Source organism: Cherax quadricarinatus, chromosome 49, assembly GCF_038502225.1.
Source record: "Cherax quadricarinatus isolate ZL_2023a chromosome 49, ASM3850222v1, whole genome shotgun sequence".
Lineage (NCBI taxonomy): Eukaryota > Metazoa > Arthropoda > Malacostraca > Decapoda > Parastacidae > Cherax > Cherax quadricarinatus.
The window spans coordinates 18,965,757-18,988,231 of record NC_091340.1 but is presented as its reverse complement, the minus strand read 5'-3'; the positions used below and the strand labels follow the sequence as shown (position 1 = coordinate 18,988,231).

The 22,475-nt window shown below is 40.6% G+C and overlaps 1 protein-coding gene across 2 annotated transcripts in view; it reads left to right on the top strand.

Annotated features, from left to right (window-relative positions):
- LOC128697107 (organic cation transporter protein) overlaps positions 1-22,475 on the top strand; it is a 444,009-nt gene that overhangs the window by 195,128 nt on the left and 226,406 nt on the right. For both annotated transcript variants that reach the window (XM_070095239.1, XM_070095240.1), the window contains exon 5: positions 8,876-9,044. In XM_070095239.1, coding sequence (XP_069951340.1) covers positions 8,876-9,044 — 169 coding nt within the window. The remainder of the gene's footprint in view (positions 1-8,875; positions 9,045-22,475) is intronic.

Genomic DNA, 22,475 nt, shown 5'->3' with positions numbered 1-22,475 from the left:
ATACCATACACATACACCAGTATTTTTTCTATACCATGCACATACACCAGTATTTTTTCTATACCATACACATACACCAGTATTTTTTCTATACCATACACATACACCAGTATTTTTTCTATACCATACACATACACCAGTATTTTTTCTATACCATACACATACACCAGTATTTTTTCTATACCGTACACATACACCAGTATTTTTTCTATACCGTACACATACACCAGTATTTTTTCTATACCATACACATACACCAGTATTTTTTCTATACCATACACATACACCAGTATTTTTTCTATACCGTACACATACACCAGTATTTTTTCTATACCGTACACATACACCAGTATTTTTTCTATACCGTACACATACACCAGTATTTTTTCTATACCATACACATACACCAGTATTTTTTCTATACCGTACACATACACCAGTATTTTTTCTATACCGTACACATACACCAGTATTTTTTCTATACCATACACATACACCAGTATTTTTTCTACACCATACACATACACCAGTATTTTTTCTATACCGTACACATACAGTGGTCCCTCGTTGTTCGTAATTAATCTGTTCCTGGAGCCGTTACTATAAACGAAATTTACGATTTACGAATCAATTTTCCCCATAAGAAATAATGTAAATACAATTAATCCGTTCCTGACACCCAGAAGTATTAAAACAAAAATTTTTAACATGAAATATGCATGTAGTACATAAACAATACAATGGGAAATGATGAATGAAACATTAACAGCATAACACTTACCTTTATTGGAGATTCTTATTAGTGTATGGGAGACTGGAGGAGGAGAGAGAGTGGATTGCTTATAGTTTGGAAGAGGAATCCCCTTCCATCAACACCTCAGGTACCATTTGCTTTTCTGGGTTTGCTTCTCTTCTCTGTTTCTTAATGCCACTAGGACCACCATGAGAGTCACTGGAGTCCTGTCTCACAAAATAACTGTGGAGAGAGCTCTGTTTCTGGCGTCTCTTTAACACTTCCCTAAAATGGCCCAAGACTTTGTCACTGTACATGTTGCTAACCTGGCTTGCAACAACCTTGTTAGGGTGATGTTTCTCCATAAAGCTTTCCATCTTACCCCACATAGTAAAAATCTCTCTAATTTCTGAAGAAGGCACCTTCTTCCATCTCTCTTCCTCCTCCTCTGCAACAAGATTCTGAGCTGCGATGTGTTGCTCTTCGTGCTGAAGCTCTTGCAGCTCCTCAGTGGTGAGCTCTTCATTGTGGTCTTCCACCAATTCCTCCACATCCTCCAAACTCACATCCAACCCCATGGAACTCCCCAGTGCCACAATTGATTTTACAACAGACATAGGCTCATTAGGGTTAGTCCCAAATTCTTCAAAATCCCTCTTGTCGACACAATCTGGCCACAATTTTCTCCAGGCACAGTTCAAAGTCCTGGTAGTCACTCTCTCCAAAGCCATACCTATAAGGGTTATGCAGTGTTCTCTCCAAAATTCCCTTAGGGTCAAGTGAGTGTCTTTGGTCACAGTCAAGCACCGCTTCACACACGGAGGGCCCGGGTTCGATTCCCGGCAGGTGGAAACATTTCGACACGTTTTACCAGGAGGCCTGGTCACAGACCGGGCCGCGGGGGCGTTGACACCCGGAACTCTCTCCAGATAAACTCCAGGTAACCTGCTGGTCCATGGGTTGGAGGAGAGGAGTGGTATTCGGGGGCAAGAACTTTACTGTGATGAACGCAAACTCCTCGAAAATTAGGTCATCCAAGTTTGGAGGATGAGCAGGTGCATTGTCCATTACTAACAGGCACTTGAGATCCAATTTCTTTTCCAGGAGATACTCCTTCACACTAGGGCCAAACACTTCATTGAACCACTCGACGAAAATTTCCCTCGTGACCCATGCCTTACTATTAGATTTCCAAAACACACACAATTTACTCTTCATAACATTGTTTTTCCTGAACACTCTGGGATTTTCAGAATGGTACACTAGTAATGGCTTCACTTTGAAATCCCCACTAGCATTAGCACAGAACATTAGCGTCAGCCTGTCTTTCATAGGCTTGTGTCCTGGCATTGCCTTTTTCTCTTGTGTAATGAAGGTTCTCTTTGGCATTTTCTTCCAAAAGAGGCCTGTTTCGTCACAATTGAACACTTGTTCAGGTTTCAGTCCTTCAGCCTCATGTACTCCTGGAATTCATGCACATATTTTTCAGCCGCCTTGTGGTCCGAACTGGCAGCCTCACCATGCCTTACCACACTGTGTATGCCAGTACGGTTCTTAAATCTCTCAAACCAGCCTTTGCTGGCCTTAAATTCACTCACTTCACCACTATTTGCAGGCAATTTCTTTACCAAATCTTCATGCAACTGCCTAGCCTTTTCACAAATAATCGAAGTCATAAGAGTATCTCCTGCTAATTGTTTCTAATTTATCCACACCAATAACAACTTCTCAACGTCTCCAGTACTGGTTATCTCATTTTTGTCAGCATAGTTACTCCCTTTGCAACAACAGCATCCTTTATTTCATTTTTCTTGGCCTCTATGGAACATAAGGTTGTGTAGGGTTTCTTATACATCCTGGACAGTTCGGCCACACTTGTACCACTTTCATATTGTTCAGTGATGGTTTTCTTAAATTCAATCGTATTTCTCACCTTCTTTACCACAGGCTTGGCACTAGGAGCTTTCTTTGGAGCCATGGTAGCTTATTTAGTACTTGCAAGCCCTAAAATAAATGGAATATTATGAAATATTTCGCTGGAGCACGTGAGGGGACCTTCGCTCACTGGTAAACAATGCCAGACTGGCTGCCGCCCTGGCTCACGCCATGGGTACGCGTCCCGGATGAACTACGACTCGCGAGTCAACCTATGAAAAGCGAGTCCATGTTTATACGAAAATACCTCTATGATTGGCAAATTTTACGATTGCCGGGAACTACGAAAAGCGGGGGACCACTTTACTCCAGTATTTTTTCTATACCGTACACATACACCAGTATTTTTTCTATACCATACACATACACCAGTATTTTTTCTATACCGTACACATACACCAGTATTTTTTCTATACCGTACACATACACCAGTATTTTTTCTATACCATACACATACACCAGTATTTTTTATATACCGTACACATACACAAGTATTTTTTCTATACCGTACACATATACCAGTATTTTTTCTATACCATACATATACACCAGTATTTTTTCTATACTATACACATACACCAGTATTTTTTCTATACCGTACACATTCACCAGTATTTTTTCTATACCGTACACATACACCAGTATTTTTTCTATACCGTACACATACACCAGTATTTTTTCTATACCATACACATACACCAGTATTTTTTCTATACCGTACACATACACCAGTATTTTTTCTATACCGTACACATACACCAGTATTTTTTCTATACCGTACACATACACCAGTATTTTTTCTATGTGGTATACATACACCAGTATTTTTTCTATGCGGTATACATACACCAGCATTTTTTCTATACCATACACATACACCAGTATTTTTTCTATACCATACACATGCACCAGTATTTTTTCTATACCATACACATACACCAGTATTTTTTCTATACCATACACATACACCAGTATTTTTTCTATACCATACACATACACCAGTATTTTTTCTATACCATACACATACACCAGTATTTTTTCTATACTGTACACATACACCAGAGTTTTTTCTATGCAGTATACATACACCAGTATTTTTTCTATGCAGTATACATACACCAGTATTTTTTCTATGCGGTATACATACACCAGTATTTTTCTATCTGGAGTTTACCTGGAGAGAGTTCCGGGGGTCAACGCCCCCACGGCCCGGTCTGTGACCAGGCCTCCTAGTGGATCAGAGCCTGATCAACCAGGCTGTTGCTGCTGGCTGCACGCAAACCAACGTACGAGCCACAGCCCGGCTGATCAGGAACTGACTTTAGGTGCTTGTCCAGTGCCAGCTTGAAGACTGCCAGGGGTCTGTTGGTAATCCCCCTTATGTGTGCTGGGAGGCAGTTGAACAGTCTCGGGCCCCTGACACTTCTTGTATGGTCTCTTAACGTGCTAGTGACACCCCTGCTTTTCATTGGGGGGATGGTGCATCGTCTGCCAAGTCTTTTGCTTTCGTAGTGAGTGATTTTCGTGTGCAAGTTCGGTACTAGTCCCTCTAGGATTTTCCAGGTGTATATAATCATGTATCTCTCCCTCCTGCGTTCCAGGGAATACAGGTTTAGGAACCTCAAGCGCTCCCAATAATTGAGGTGTTTTATCTCCGTTATGCGCGCCGTGAAAGTTCTCTGTACATTTTCTAGGTCGGCAATTTCACCTGCCTTGAAAGGTGCTGTTAGTGTGCAGCAATATTCCAGCCTAGATAGAACAAGTGACCTGAAGAGTGTCATCATGGGCTTTGCCTCCCTAGTTTTGAAGGTTCTCATTATCCATCCTGTCATTTTTCTAGCAGATGCGATTGATACAATGTTATGGTCCTTGAAGGTGAGCTCCTCCGACATGATCACTCCCAGGTCTTTGACGTTGGTGTTTCGCTCTATTTTGTGGCCAGAATTTGTTTTGTACTCTGATGAAGATTTAATTTCCTCATGTTTACCATATCTGAGTAATTGAAATTTCTCATCGTTGAACTTCATATTGTTTTCTGCAGCCCACTGAAAGATTTGGTTGATGTCCGCCTGGAGCCTTGCAGTGTCTGCAATGGAAGACACTGTCATGCAGATTCGGGTGTCATCTGCAAAGGAAGACACGGTGCTGTGGCTGACATCCTTGTCTATGTCGGATATGAGGATGAGGAACAAGATGGGAGCGAGTACTGTGCCTTGTGGAACAGAGCTTTTCACCGTAGCTGCCTCGGACTTTACTCTGTTGACGACTACTCTCTGTGTTCTGTTAGTGAGGAAATTATAGATCCATCGACCGACTTTTCCTGTTATTCCTTTAGCACGCATTTTGTGCGCTATTACGCCATGGTCACAATTGTCGAAGGCTTTTGCAAAGTCTGTATATATTACATCTGCATTCTTTTTGTCTTCTAGTGCATTTAGGACCTTGTCGTAGTGATCCAATAGTTGAGACAGACAGGAGCGACCTGTTCTAAACCCATGTTGCCCTGGGTTGTGTAACTGATGGGTTTCTAGATGGGTGGTGATCTTGCTTCTTAGGACCCTTTCAAAGATTTTTATGATATGGGATGTTAGTGCTATTGGTCTGTAGTTCTTTGCTGTTGCTTTACTGCCCCCTTTGTGGAGTGGGGCTATGTCTGTTGTTTTTAGTAACTGTGGGACGACCCCCGTGTCCATGCTCCCTCTCCATAGGATGGAAAAGGCTCGTGATAGGGGCTTCTTGCAGTTCTTGATGAACACAGAGTTCCATGAGTCTGGCCCTGGGGCAGAGTGCATGGGCATGTCATTTATCGCCTGTTCGAAGTCATTTGGCGCCAGGATAACATCAGATAGGCTTGTGTTAATCAAATTTTGTGGCTCTCTCATAAAAAATTCGTTTTGATCTTCGACTCTCAGTCTGGTTAGCGGCTTGCTAAAAACTGAGTCATGTTGGGACTTGAGTAGCTCACTCATTTCCTTGCTGTCATCTGTGTAGGACCCATCTTGTTTAAGTAGGGGCCCAATACTGGACGTTGTTCTCGATTTTGATTTGGCATAGGAGAAGAAATACTTTGGGTTTCTTTCGATTTCATTTATGGCTTTTAGTTCTTCCCGCGATTCCTGACTCCTAAAGGATTCTTTTAGCTTAAGTTCGATGCTTGCTATTTCTCTGACCAGTGTCTCCCTACGCATTTCAGATATATTGACCACTTTTAGCCGCTCTGTTATCCTTTTCCGTCGCCTGTAAAGGGAGCGCCTGTCTCTTTCTATTTTACATCTACTCCTCCTTTTTCTTAGAGGAATAAGCCTTGTGCATACATCGAGTGCCACCGAGTTAATCTGTTCTAGGCATAAGTTGGGGTCTGTGTTGCTTAGTATATCTTCCCAGCTTATATCGGTTAGGACTTGGTTTACTTGGTCCCACTTTATGTTTTTGTTATTGAAGTTGAATTTGGTGAATGCTCCCTCGTGACTAATCTCATTATGTCGGTCTGGGGCTTTGCGCATACATGACTGAACCTCAATTATGTTGTGATCTGAGTATATTGTTTTTGATATGGTGACATTTCTTATCAGATCATCATTGTTAGTGAAGATGAGGTCTAGTGTATTCTCCAGTCTAGTAGGCTCTATTATTTGCTGGTTTAAATTGAATTTTGTGCAGAGATTTAAAAGCTCGCGTGAGTGTGAGTTTTCATCAGAGCTGCCTCCTGGTGTTATTACTGCAACAATATTATTTGCTATATTCCTCCATTTTAGGTGCCTTAAGTTGAAATCCCCCAGGAGCAAGATGTTGGGTGCAGGAGCTGGAAGATTTTCCAGACAGTGGTCAATTTTTAACTTCTGTTCCTGGAATTGCTGGGATGTTGCATCCGGAGGCTTGTAGACTACCACAATGACTAGGTTTTGGTTCTCGACCTTTACTGCTAAAACTTCCACTACATCATTTGAGGCATTTAGCAGTTCTGTGCAAACAAGTGACTCTGCAATGTACAGGCCAACCCCCCCCCCCCCTTTTGCCTGTTCACTCTGTCACATCTGTATAGGTTGTAACCTGGGATCCATATTTCGTTGTCCAAGTGATCCTTTATGTGAGTCTCAGTGAAAGCCGCGAACATTGCCTTTGCCTCTGCAAGCAGTCCACGGATGAAAGGTATTTTGTTGTTTGTTGCTGGCTTTAGGCCCTGTATATTTGCCAAGAAGAATGTTATCGGACTGGTGGTATTGTTGGTACTGGGGGGGGATTTTTTTTCCGGCATTAGTATCTGTATCTGTTGGTTTGGAGTGGAGGCCATCGACTGTGGTTCCACTCCAGGAATGACTGGATTTGGTGTACGATTTCTGCCATTTCCTGCCAGTTTTTTTTCCTTCCTGGCACTAAAAAACCTCTCCCTCTTGAGTGGCTGTGGCTACCCAGGTTTTCCCATGGCCTGGATGTTTTGTATCTTTTTGTCCCCTTTAGATGGTATGCCTGGCAATTTAAGTTATAGCACAGTCTTTCCTGTACTGAAGAGGTACACAGTTCAGGGTGAAAAAAGCCTACAGGAAGGCATACATACACCAGTATTTTTTCTATGCGGTATACATACACCAGTATTTTTCTATGCGGTATACATACACCAGTATTTTTTTCTATGCGGTATACATACACCAGTATTTTTCTATGCGGTATACATACATCAATATTTTTTTCTATACCGTACACACACCCATGACAGAAACTCGTCTTTTCTGACGTACGACTGACCCTGCCGATAGTAACCATTCTGGAGCTAAAATTTAGGTGTAAATTTCCACCATAGGCAGCCTCGCAGTTGGTATAAATTTTCTTTACTGGTAGTTTGATGGCTGAAAACAGGGAATACCAGGGAACAGTGTTCCAAGAGATGGATACTGTGAAGGAACTGAGTTCCGATTTTGAAGGGACTTGAGCTAGAGCACGATTGCCACTGCCAAGCTGATGATTCGTCAGTAAAAAAAAACTGCAGTTGTGATCAAGTGGGGCTCATGCTAACCTCACTGTGTGAATAAATATATATAAAGTTGGATGAATCTTCCCAGTCTTTGGGATACTTACATCAGAAGTTAACAACATCCAATGTACTCCCTGAAAGACACCTCCTTGAGACCGAGGATGATGCCAGGTTGACAGATTAGATGATACTCACAGGAAAGAAAACCTTGGAAATATAATTTCTATCCTTGTGAGCCTTTTTCTCTTCAGGTAACCAAATGGTAACATACCAAACATTTATTTCAAAGAAAATATAAATGACTCAAGTAAACATCTTTCAGATATCCGTAGGGTATTCATTATGGCCCAACTCCTCCACTCTTCTATACTGAACAATGTTTGCCTCTCAGACAAAGTTCCGGGATGCTAGCTAAAGACTCCTGATTAAAAGCATTGGACTTTTCTTCCCTTAGATCGAACCTGAATTCTTCCAGTTCCCCAGCCACTGTTTAATGTGTAAAGGTTTAGCGCTTCTATTATTCACATGCTTGGCTGGGCTCAAAATAATTCACTTACTGTTCATGCTCTCTGGAAAGTTTTGTTAAGCTGAATATCGTGACTAAAACCCTTGAATGGTGTTCTGAATAAGGTAAAATGTCGATATTAGAACATTAACATTTTTGATACAATGTTTGTTGAATTCAGTGTTATATATAACAATGAAATAAATAATTTATTCACCGTTTATAAAGAAGGAAACCACTATACAGTATTTACATATCTCTTCATATTTTTAAGTTACTTGATTGTTCTATGTAGATAACTTCATAAATGATATTAATTGCTTCTTACACCGATAAATGAAAATTAATAACTAAATCATTGGCTAATGGGGATTTAAATCTAATCGACTACACTAGGGGTCATTAAGGCTGCAGAATTTAAGTAAATTCTCAGCATATATAAACAGATATATACATCTCTCAGTGTATATATTCATGGACAAAATCCATCCAAATTTGCATTATAATTGAAGAATTATATTTTTTGTAATACTTTTGATCGTTTGTTAATATACGTTTTAAAACATACAATAGTTTACATGGATACAGTTTACTGGATATAAACGCTTTTATATTTCTCATTAAAAATTAATTCAGAATACATGATCATTGGAAAATATTTCATTGCAAAATGTTGTAAGTCAGAAATACTCATGAATACCTGTAATTAATTTTGTATTTCCCCTTTTTTCAGCTCTAGAGTTAATTGGAGATAAATGGCGGACATTCTGTGGGACATTCATTCATACATCAAGTGCACTTGGTATGGCTATGACAGGAGTGTTGGCTGTCTTCATCAGGGACTGGCGGTGGCTGCAAGTTGCACTCACTGCTCCTGCTTTCCTGCTGTTATCTTATACTTGGTAAATAGCAAAAAGGCACTGTATGGTGACTGGAACAATAAACAAATACCCCGTACATAGGAGAGAGGAGCTTACGACAACGTTTCGGTCCAGTTCCAACCATTTACAAAGTTACACTAGTGTGACTTTGTAAATGGTCCAAGTAGGGCCGAAATGTCGTTTTAAGCTTCTCTCTCCTATGTGTGGGTTATTTATGTGTATTATTCTAAGTAGTTACACTTTATACATGCTCCATGTGCAAATGTTTTCCACGCTTTATTTGTCTTGTTTGTGAATACTTTGTGCAAATACTGCATTTACATCTGCTTTCCAGCTTATATTTCACACTTGATATGTACACTTTGTTAAGTCACATAAACAAACTAGCGAGCACGTGGGGGTATGAACAGGTGGCGAGTGAGTCCTACATCTGAGAGGTCAGTGTGTTAGCCACTCACTGACTTGTGAGTTTTAAGACGCAATGGCCATGGGTTCTTGTCCCACCCATTCCATCATTTGTTTGGAATCATGTTATTATTATTTCATGAGTCACAGACATGATATAAAACAGAGGTCTGTGTACACACTAAACACTGCATGAACTAACACCTGCATGAACTAATACCTGCATGAACTAATACCTGTGTGAACTATTCTTCATCAATATTTGTATTAGGGTATTATTAGGTATCCCTATTGTTCTGCCTTAATAGGTTGCTTGATTTTTATCTACCAGCTTATCAGTTGTATTTTGCTTAATACTCGTGAATGCCTTATTCAACACTTGAGCACGGTAACGAGGACCAAATTTCTGGAACATTACGCATGTTCACGTTCACTAGAACTAAAATTGTTTATCCAAGGCATTCTGGAATGGCATGGATAACATCCAAAATATTATTAACTATAAATTCTATAAGAAGGTTGAGCCTTTAAAAGTTTAATCTGAGTTGGTGAAAATTTGAAATTTTATGGAAATGGTAACCAAGCTTGAAATCGTTGTAACCAGATCAGTTACAGGAAAATATATATTTTGATCCACAATGAACATTTTCCTGGTTGAGTTTAGTTTAAAGACAATTTGTTACTCATTATGAACTATGCAAATTTGAAGTTGCCAATTTTGTTAATCAAATTTTCCATATAATAATAATGTTTCTTCTGATAATCTTCAAACCCTTTATGCTGCTCGAACTTAATAGGAAATATTTTTCCATTAATTTTTTGAATGTGTTTGGTGCTGATTTGACATTCTGCCAATTTTATATACTTTTCAAACAATTAGGGTCGAATATTTTTTCTTACAAAATTGTATAGAACTTTAAACGTAATGTAAATAAAAATACAAATTGGAAAAAATTATGCGGTTTTATGATGTTTGTTATTTAATAATTTTTTTCTGAAAATTATCAGGAAAATTTTCATTGCTATATTACAAATTTTAATTTATTACTCAGGAAAACTTTATTTAGTTGCATTTAAAATTTTTAATTCATGTGTAAAGTATCTTGTGTAAAGTATCTTGTGTAAAGTATCTTGTGTAAAGTATCTTGTATAAAGTATTTTGTGTAAAGTATCTTGTGTAAAGTATCTTGTGTAAAGTATCTTGCATAAAGTATCTTGCATAAAGTATCTTGTGTAAAGTATCTTGTGTAAAGTATCTTGTGTAAAGTATCTTGTGTAAAGTATCTTGTGTAAAGTATCTTGTGTAAAGTATCTTGTGCAAAGTATCTTGTGTAAAGTATCTTGCATAAAGTATCTTGTATAAAGTATCTTGTGTAAAGTAACTTGTATCTACATGCAGATATAATTAATTCTCGTTCGCCCAAGTTTACAATATTTACAATTATTTTTTGAAAAACGAAATCTGAATTAAGGGTTAAAATGGAAAGTGTCGCATTTTTAGATAAATATTCTCGCTGATGCCTCCGTAAACAGGTATTCAGATGACAGAAAATTTATCACTGTTTTATAACTAAGTAAAGAAAAAAGACATAAGTCTGTATTCCTTTGTAAAATCCATTCATTTTTTTCTGATTAATCTAAGCAACACTGATATAAAAAATGGGAAAAAAATTAAGACGGTTGACATTTGATGGAGAATGTGCTAAGAATCTGGTAGGAAGAATTTGTGATCTATTAGGAACAACTAGAATTAAATGAAGGAACGGGTGGGAATCGAACCCACGGCACGTGAGTCCTAAAACTCAGTGTTTTCTTTTTTGCAGTCGTGATATTATGGTGTCTTGTGTCATGAAGCACTGGAAGTATTATATTATGGTGTCTTGAATCATGAAGCACTGGAAGTATTATATTATGGTGTCTTGTGTCATGAAGCACTGGAAGTATTATATTATGGTGTCTTGAATCATGAAGCACTGGAAGTATTATATTATGGTGTCTTGTGTCATGAAGCACTGGAAGTATTATATTATGGTGTCTTGAGTCACGAAGCACTGGAAGTATTATATTATGGTGTCTTGTGTCATGAAGCACTGGAAGTATTATATTATGGTGTCTTTTGTCATGAAGCACTGGAAGTATTATATTATGGTGTCTTGAATCATGAAGCACTGGAAGTATTATATTATGGTGTCTTGTGTCATGAAGCACTGGAAGTATTATATTATGGTGTCTTGTGTCATGAAGCACTGGAAGTATTATATTATGGTGTCTTGAATCATGAAGCACTGGAAGTATTATATTATGGTGTCTTGTGTCATGAAGCACTGGAAGTATTATATTATGGTGTCTTGAGTCATGAAGCACTGGAAGTATTATATTATGGTGTCTTGTGTCATGAAGCACTGGAAGTATTATATTATGGTGTCTTGTGTCATGAAGCACTGGAAGTATTATATTATGGTGTCTTGAGTCATGAAGCACTGGAAGTATTATATTATGGTGTCTTGTGTCATGAAGCACTGGAAGTATTATATTATGGTGTCTTGAGTCATGAAGCACTGGAAGTATTATATTATGGTGTCTTGTGTCATGAAGCACTGGAAGTATTATATTATGGTGTCTTGAGTCATGAAGCACTGGAAGTATTATATTATGGTGTCTTGTGTCATGAAGCACTGGAAGTATTATATTATGGTGTCTTGTGTCATGAAGCACTGGAAGTATTATATTATGGTGTCTTGAGTCATGAAGCACTGGAAGTATTATATTATGGTGTCTTGAGTCATGAAGCACTGGAAGTATTATATTATGGTGTCTTGAGTCATGAAGCACTGGAAGTATTATATTATGGTGTCTTGAATCATGAAGCACTGGAAGTATTATATTATGGTGTCTTGTGTCATGAAGCACTGGAAGTATTATATTATGGTGTCTTGAGTCATGAAGCACTGGAAGTATTATATTATGGTGTCTTGTGTCATGAAGCACTGGAAGTATTATATTATGGTGTCTTGTGTCATGAAGCACTGGAAGTATTATATTATGGTGTCTTGTGTCATGAAGCACTGGAAGTATTATATTATGGTGTCTTGAGTCATGAAGCACTGGAAGTATTATATTATGGTGTCTTGTGTCATGAAGCACTGGAAGTATTATATTATGGTGTCTTGAGTCATGAAGCACTGGAAGTATTATATTATGGTGTCTTGAGTCATGAAGCACTGGAAGTATTATATTATGGTGTCTTGTGTCATGAAGCACTGGAAGTATTATATTATGGTGTCTTGAATCATGAAGCACTGGAAGTATTATATTATGGTGTCTTGAGTCATGAAGCACTGTAAATGCTGTGGGGTTTTGCATACATACAAGCGAGTTATATAATAAGTGAACTGTAATGGGACTTAACTTGATGACTACACTGTTCAGCAGCCACTTCCAGAAAGTTCTTGGAGTCGTCGATGTAACCACACTTGGGCTGTAATAAATATTAGTGGTGTTATTCAGCATAACTCAGAAACTGACTGCTGACATTATACATACTGGTGTGGGCTCGATGGCCCTAGCATCACCGGGTAATGGTACATCAAATAAGACATGAATTGAATATCTGCTGTGCAGCTGACCTACCCCTGTCATGTTTATCAAATGTACCTGTGTATTTGTAGATAACCTGTAGTTGCACCTGGTTATCTGCTGTCATGATTGAAGCAGACACATTCTGAAGAATGTTGCACAGTCTTTCACTCTGTTGGGAAATTCGCAACATTCGTTGTTTACACTGTTCATCAAGATTTGTCTATGGTTCACACTCATATCACTAAAGAAGCTGTTCTCACTTCTTTGTAAGTGTTCTGCTGTGCCCTTATCTCTGTGTTAATGTTTCCCTTGGCAGGGTTAAAAGTAATCTGATCGCCCCTGCCCCGCTCCAGCCGCCGCTGCCATCGGCGTCTCTCTACATAAAGGATTTGCTGATACAAACATATTTGCCTTCCTTGCCAAACTGCAACAATTTGCAACACAGATGCTTGATTTCTTGATATGTCTCAATCACTTAGAGTTCATTATGTCCAACATGTGAATAAAGTGAGGTAGAAGTTTCTCTGTACCTTTCCTGTTGCAGTACAGAGATTATTTACACTCGCTATCTCACAATGGTTGCAACACTTATCTCTTGCAAAGAAGTTGCATGAACTATGACTGGTACACACTGGTTAAACATCTGCTTGTAATTACAAGATGCTTGCCTCTTCTGAGAGGGCTGGGCCCCTCAGGGCTGAAAGGCTGAAGGGGCTGATACACCCCACCTCCTGGAGAAATTTCTCCACACTGGGGGGCGGCGGAGGTTTGCTGCATGTGAACTATTCATCACTTAACATTAATTTGATTTTCTCACTCGCCACCCCTGCTGCTTGTCTTTCCTGAACAGCTTTAGTCTGTGGGGCTTCTGGAGAATTACTAATTTCTTCAACACTATAATTCTAACGACACAAATTTATATATTGTCCGCTTATTCATTGCCCCTTTGCTTAAAACATCAATTGTCCTGATGATTCCATTTGCATCAGAATATATGGTCACAATTTTTCCAAGAGGCCATTGAGACATCAGACCATCATTGCCAATAAGCACTATGTCACCAGGTCTTTAGGACTTATGTTTTTCAGGAACACCAGCTACATATAAGTGTTCTCTCAACGAGGTGAGATAGTCTTCTCGCCAAAATTTCTCCCAACGTTCGATCACTTTGTTAAGGTGTTTGAATTTACGTCTGAGTTGCTCACGTTCAAAATTAATAAGCTCCTCTATGATTTCTTGATCATTCATGGGAAGAACAGGTTCGAGCCTTCTGTCATGGACTAAATGATGGCTGATCAAAGATCTTACTTATATAAGAAGCACCAGCAACAAAGTTCCCTGCATTGTCTGAAATCAGTCTGGGACATGCCCTTCTGGCTGCAAACCGCCAGGGCTTCTGCTCTCCTAACCCCAATATTCTCCCAGGACCACAGTTTTAGAACAGAAGTTGAAGGTATCATACACGAATGTGGATGGAATAACGAATAAATATAAGAAGTGGCATCAAAGAATCAATGAGAAGTCCTCAGACATCATAGACGTCACAGAAACTGTGGAGAAATTTTCTCCAGGAGGGGGGTATCAGCCCCCTTCAGCCCCTTTCAGCCCTGAGGGGCCCAGCCCTCTCAGAAGGGGCAAGCGTCTTGTTTACTGCTACAGTGAGTAATTGATCACAGATGCCGTACGAGTATGCAACGTGGTCAAGTGACCACTGCTCCTTGCAGAGTGTTGCAGAGTGTATTTTAATAAGAGACAGTACATCTCTTACTTTAGCAGGACAATTAAGGAAAATCCTGCTCCCACTTTGTTACCATAGTAAAGACAGTGGACATTGTTGTCTATGCTTAACACAGCAAGAATCAAATATTCTGCTTTGCTTCATCGAGGAAGTGGCAAGGAAGCAAAAGTACTAGGTCAGCTTTTTTTTGTGCTAGGGGAGTGATGGCGTGGGGCGCTGTGGCGTCTTCAGATTACTTTTGACTCTACTGAGAGTGACACTGACGCCAGGATAACCAACAAAGAACGATCTGTGCGTTAGTGTGAACAAAGTATCTCATAAAACACAATAAACACTTAAGAGAAGTGTGATCAGCTTCTTTAGTGATAAGATTGTGAACAATAAAGACAAATCTTGTGGAACATAGTGTACCAGTGTGCGTATTCCTAGACTATGGAAGACGTGGACAACCAAGGACACTTCAGCTTCTATCAAGTCACCGATACCTGTCGAAGGTGTGAATAACACCATAGCTCACGCTACAAGAGCAAGGTAGGTTGCGAATTTCTTGTAGTACGGGGGACTGCACAGTTCTTGGGTCGCAAGGAGTTTGTAATCAACCTATAGTCGGCAGTATGGGGCGGACTTTTGAGTCCACACAAGTAAGTTTGTCAGCCATCAGTGAATGAAATATGCTGACATAACATCCCCTAGGGGTAATTTATAATCTTACAAATTATAAATCTTTACAGCCCGTTGAGAGATGACTTCAACAGTTTCTCAAGACCTCGTCTGCAGGGGCGGCTGTGCAGGCGATGAGTTGTCTTTCTAAGTTCAGTACAAACTCTTTAAACTTAACTGGTAATGCCATTTCTCAACATATTGGTCGTGCTCGAACCGGATAAAGGCCACACTGTGGTCCAAATATGTTGTACTACAGTGTACAAATAACCTACGAGCCAAGGTCCTTTGAAAAAAGCTGTAAAACTAGTGTTTTACAATATAAACCAGTATAAATGAGTCCCTCCAGACTCAATCACAGAGAATGGGCAGCCAAAAGAAAACGGGCGCTCACCCAGCATTCACCCATAGAAAACGGGAGCTGGGTGACTCACCAAACAAGAAAACCGGGGATGGCACCCGGCATCCACTGCTCCAATCTCGAAAATCGCTGACTAAAGACTGTTACGTTGGTTTGTCCCTTAATACTTTGATAGTAAGGTTCTCACTACATGTTCTAGTGTGGGGTAGCTTTTACTTAATGGCCTTATTTGTCTAGGGGTAATACTTACATCATGGCTGATCATCCTGAGTGTCTCTGATACCCTTTCACCAGCCCTCTTCACAGGTTATGTAAACTACTACTATAAAAATATAACTGTATTCTCAATAGATATGTACAGAATATACAATTACAGCCTCACATTTTCAAAACAACGATCTACACACTGCATAGCTGTTCTCCCACATGGTATATCTCAACAACTTTAGTCCTCTCTCTCCTTGACATAACTCTGGGCTAACCAGTGTTTTGACACACTTTAGTCACCCTGGGTATGGTGGTCACAACTTAAATTATAAAAAAACTCACCCCTGGAGCACACATAATGCCCCAAAAGATAGAAGAAGGACCCAGAGATCCTGCCAGGTTGAAGGCCAGCCACAGAGAGACCGAGTCAGTCGAGGGAGAGAGAGAGAGGCTAAGAGACTGTTGCCAAGCACAATTCTCCAGAGGAAATACAACTTTATAAACTACTTATTTGCCAAGCACAATTCTCCAGTTACCACAATTCTACCACACCTTAATTTTACTTTTACAAAAGGAAATACAACTTGCTCCTCCCACCAAAACAAAAGACTGTTGCCAAGCACAATTCTCCAGTTACCACAATTCTACCACACCTTAATTTTACTTCTACAAAAGGAAATACAACTTTATAAACTACTTATTTAAATTTGTGTGTTTATGTGTCTATAGTATAACCTATTATATTGAAAAAAATAGGCTTGACCCAGCTGCCTCAGTCATAAGGTTGATCAGTCCTTCTGACATTTAGAGCAAAGTCCCCATCAATTCAATATAATTAGGTATTCCAGAGTAACTGTTACTTATAAATACATGTTGGGTCCTATAGCCCCATAACACCCCCACCTCCAGACGAAGTCTCACAAAAGCTAGCTGTGTCCCTCAGGATACGGCTAGTAAAAGTATATTGCTTAAGTCTGAAGGCGGTAAACAAGACTACTAGAAATGCTACATTTTCCCAGCACCATAACTACTCTTCACTTTACTGTTATTTACAAGAGATTGCAGAATTTTTTAGAAAAGCAATTTAACCATACCCATATACTCAAGTGTGTAACTATTTACAATTTTAGTGACTTTTAAACAATACACATTACAATGCAAAATTTTGCACACAATGCCCACTGTGAAAGCCCGCACCAACAGGCCTGTGCCTCTGCTACGGTAATCCAGCAAGCAACTGGTACTCCAGGGTGGCATCTTCCTGATCAGGAGACGAGAGTAGAGCCAAACCCAGAGCAGTCAGGTGTACCCCAGGCAGGAAACTTCACAAAACATGTCAAGGTGTCTCTCACTTGGTGGCCGAACCAAACAGTGAGACTTCCAGTCAACACTCACGATCCTTAACATGGTCAGGCACTTAAGCCCATCTTCCGAGGTCCCACTCCACACAGATCCTCCAAACTTATTAAGAGGAGGCTGTCATAGAACATGGAGGGGTCCAAGGGACCACAAGGCAAATCGTCGGGCCGTTTTGTACATAGAGCACACCAAGACACAACATCACATACCTTCCTGAACGTCTCATGTTACCGAAGGTTGTCAACCACTGCCTCAACTCACATTCACGTACACCCTGACCCTCGTCACACTTTTGGCTCCGACTCAACTCCTTTACAGTCAGACGGCTGGTAGAGAGTACTCAGGCTCGCCGAGAGTTCACCACTGCAAAAACAACAAGGTCAGCACATGACAAACACTATGTACAAAGTATGCACCATGCATCTACATGAAACATCTAGAGAGAGCATCAGCAACCACATTCTCTGAGCCTTTTATATATTTAACTTTCAAATTAAAAGGCTGTAGGAACAAAGCCCATCTTAAGAGTCTTTGATTGTGGTTTCTCATTCTTTGCAAAAACCTCAGAGGGTTATGGTCACTATACACTATTACAGGATGTGGGGAAGCACTGATATAAACTTCAAATTTCTGCACAGCTAACACCAAAGCCAAAGCCTCTTTCTCTACAGTTGCATAACCACGTTGATGCTTTTTTAATTTGGCTGAATGGTAACAAACTGGCTGAAGGCTATCTCTCTCATCACCCTGCAACAACACTGCACCTACCCCTACATCACTAGCATCCACTTGTAGAGAGAAGGGGCATTCAAACTCAGGACTTTTCAAGATAGGAGCATTCCCTAATAACATTTTCACATTTTCAAAAGCCCTGTCACACTTGCTGTCCCAGTTGAATTGAACTTTGGGACTGGTCAAAGTTGTCAGTGGTGACGTTACCTGGGAGAGGTTGGGGCAGAAACGTCTGTAATAACCCACCATGCCCAGGAACCTCATCACTGCCTTCCGATTCTGTGGTCTAGGAAAATTTATAATGGCCTCCACCTTAGCATGAATTGGGGCAACTTTTCCCTGACCAACTACATATCCTAAGAATTGTACACTGGCTTGGCCAAACTCACTTTTGCTCAAATTGATGGTTAGATTGGCTTGGGATAGACATTCAAACAACTTTTGCAATCTTACCAAGTGAGTTTCCCACTGGTTACTGAATACCACAATATCATCTAGATAGGCCCGCACACCATCCAACCCCCTTATGACAGTATTTATACGACGCTGGAAGGTGGCAGGAGCATTTTTTAACCCAAAAGGAAGAACATTATATTGAAATAACCCATCTGGAGTGACGAAGGCTGAAATTTCCTTGGCTCGCTGGGTGAGGGGTATCTGATAATACCCTTTAAGTAAGTCCAGTTTGCTCACAAACTTTGCCCCTCCCACAGCATCAATCACATCATCCATACGTGGCAAAGGGTAACCGTCAGCCTTCGTTACTTCATTTACTCTGCGATAGTCAGTGCACATACGCATAGATCCATCAGGTTTGGGAACCATCAGGCATGGAGATGCCCACTGACTCTCGCTAGGCACTACAAACTGGTTTTGAAGGAGGAATTTCACTTCTTCCTCCATGTGAAGTTGTTTTGTTGGGTTCATGCGGTAAGGAGCCTGCTTTATTGGAACAGCTTCCCCGACATCCACGTCATGGGGAGGCAATTTACTTACTTTGGGTACATCCCCAAACAAATCTGGAAATTTTTGGAGTAACTGAACCAAGTCACAGGCTCCCTGTACACTGAGTCCCTTCATGTGTGCCAAGGGATTTTGCAAGATGGCTGAATTGCACAGCCTTACTTCTGTTGTTACAGGAAGTTTTTCAGTATCGTCACTCTCAACTTGAATAGCGGCAGCTCCTGCCCTAGAATGGTATTTCTTCAACCTGTTAATGTGCACAGTCCTTTCTGATTTGCGACGGCCAGGCATCTTAATTACATAATTGGGGCCAGACCTGCCTGTGATGACAAAGGGTCCATCAAATCGTGCAGCCAAGGCATGTCCCGGAACCGGCTCCAAAGCTAACACTTCCTCTCCAACACTGAAGGAGCGAGGGGCTGCCCTTTGGTCGTACCGCTGCTTCATGGCCCTCTGACTAGCTTTGAGGTTGTCTGCTGCCATCTGTCTCGCCTGGTCCAATCGTTTCCTGAAAAAGAGAACATCTTCCGGCGGGGAAGCCTCATTTTCACCACCCAGCCAATGCTCCTTGAGAATAGTCAGTGGTCCCCTCACTGGATGACCATAGACAAGCTCGAAAGGGCTGAAACTGAGAGATTCTTGGGTGCTTTCCCGCACGGCAAACAAGAGAAAAGGGATACCCTCATCCCAATCACTAGTGTTATTCATACAATAAGCTCGCATCATTGTCTTAAGAGTTTGATGAAATCTCTCTATCACTCCCTGAGACTGAGGGTGATAGGCAGTTGAAAATTTGGGCTGTACATCTAACCCCTTTAACACATTCCTAAATAATTTCGAGGTAAAGTTAGACCCTTGATCTGTTTGTACCTCCCGAGGAAAGCCAACATGGGAAAAGAACTTCATCAAAGCCCTTAAGACCACTCGAGCGGTTATCTTGCGTAGAGGGATTGCTTCTGGGTACCTGGTAGTGGAGCAAATTATTGTTAGTAAATAATTATTTCCCATTCTGGTCCTTGGGAGTGGGCCAACGACATCCACTACCAGCTTGCTGAAGGGTTCACCTGGTGCTGAAATCGGCTGAAGGGGAACAGGTTTAATGCTTTGATTAGGTTTCCCTATAATTTGGCAGGCATGACAGGTCTTTATATAATCTCCCACCGTCTCCCACAGCCGAGGCCAGAAGAAGTGCCTGGAAACCCTGGATACTGTTTTAGCAATACCTAGGTGTCCACCTAGAGGTGTGTCATGCACTAAGCTAAGAACATGGTTTCTATAAGGCTCAGGCACCACGACCTGGTGACAAAAACTTGGCTCTCCTTCTACTGGTACTGCAACCGAAGGCGCCTTCTTCATGAGTATACCTTTCCTGAAATAGAAGCATTTATTTAAACGTAAAGATTCCTCCTCAGTCACAGCCGAGGCTCTGATCGACTTAAGTGTGTCATCACACCCCTGTGCAGCAATTAGCTGCATCATAGTAGGCCCAATCTCCCTCACACTACTTCCTTGATCTCTGCACCGATTAGACTCAACTCGGGTTGTGGTATCCTTTTCTTTAGTTGACTGCAGTTCAACATCAGAAAATAGAGTTTCCAAACCTAAGTCCTCACCATCCTCACGAGAAATATAAGGATTACCCTTGGTATCCTGGTCACGAGACATACTTCGTGTGATGGCACCAACAGGAAAAAGGTCTGGCAGGGTCTCCCTAGCCTTCTTCTCCCAAACTTTGGGGCCTGGTTGCCCCCATACTAGTGGTTCTTCACTGTCTAACAGGCCCATAACATTATTCCCTAATAAGAGGTCGACCCCTTCGAAGGGAATTTCATCTGAGATACCTACAGGGAGATAGCCAACTTGGTATGCAGATTCTACCCATAATTTGTGTACTGGTGTCCTTATGGTTGAACCCGTAATACCCTTCAATAATACATCTACTCCAGTATAGGTATCCTTAGACATTGGCAACACTCCAGCACGTAGCAAGGAGTAGGTGCTACATCCATCTCTCAAGGACACTATATTCTCAACCCTACCCACATCCTTATGCAAAGCAACTGTGGACTTACTAGAAAATACCTGCATCCTGGGGTCTAGACCCAAAGGTACCTCCTCACCTTGCTTTGAAGACCAAATACAGGCAACTGGATGTGTGTCTGCAGTTAGAGTCCTCTGGGGTGGTTCCCCCCTTTCCTGACCTCGCTGCCTTGACCAGCAAAACTTTTGTGTGTGTCCAGTTTTGTTACAGTAGTAACAGGCATAGCTCTTAAAGGTATTTTTACCATTTGGTGTAGGACTGGTACTGTTTACTCGAGGACCTGAAATATTATCTGATTGTCTAGGTAAACTTTGAGCTCCAGCTGACTTACCTTTTCTTTCTATTTTAGAGGGTGCCTCAGCCTTCATTTGTCCCTGAAAATTCTTGTCCCATTTACCTTTATGACCATAGGACTTGGAATAAGGTTTAGAACGAGTGGGGAAATTTTCAGAAGGAGCATAACTGTTTTTACTTACCAATTCCCTGCGAGCCAAGAATCGGTCACCTAGATCCAGTGCTTCAGAAAGATTATCTGGGTTTTTGTCCTCTAAATATTCTCTGAGGTCAACAGGGATTGTATTGTACAATTCCTCATGAACCATCAGATCTACTAATTTGTTATAGTCTTTATTAACTCCTTTAGAACAAACCCATTTCTTAAAAAGGAACAGTTTCTCATTCCCAAACTCAGTTAAGGTCTGCCCATCCCGAAATTTTTTATTTCTGAACTTTTGTCTATATTTCTCAGGTATCATTTGGTATGCAAGCAATACTTCCTCTTTAATCTTATCATAATCAGAAAAATTTTGCCCCTCCAGAGTCTCTACTCTCTGGAATCCTTTACCCACAAGTTGTGTGCGAACTAGGGTAGCCCACTTCTGTTTGGGCCAACCTTGCTCCAAAGCAGTCTTCTCAAAGAAAGAAAAATATCTATCTGGGTCACTCTCTGTAAACTTAGGGACAAAATTTGCAGCTTTAGTTATGTTAAAGTACTGCTCAGGCTCTTGTTCTGAACCTCCTAACCTTTGACGTTCTTCCTCCTTAGCTTTCATTAAGTTCATCTGAGCCTCTAGTACTGCTAATTTAAGTCTCATTCTCTCCATTTCCATATCACCTGGAGTAGGTGATTCCTCATCTTCACTATTAACAGGCATGTTTACTGATGAATTATTACCTTCTTCCCTGAAGCCTAAAAAATCTGAAGACTCATCTTCTGACATAGTTTTATCTTTAAACACTTGCTTCCCTCTTACAGTATCAGTGGACAAAGTTTTCCCACAGGCACATAAAATAACACAAATTGAATGTAAACTATGCACATAGCACTTACCATAACCACAACAAAAATGTGTTACTCCCTTTCCCCCCACCTTAGGAGAAAAACAACCTGTAAACTAATATATGAAA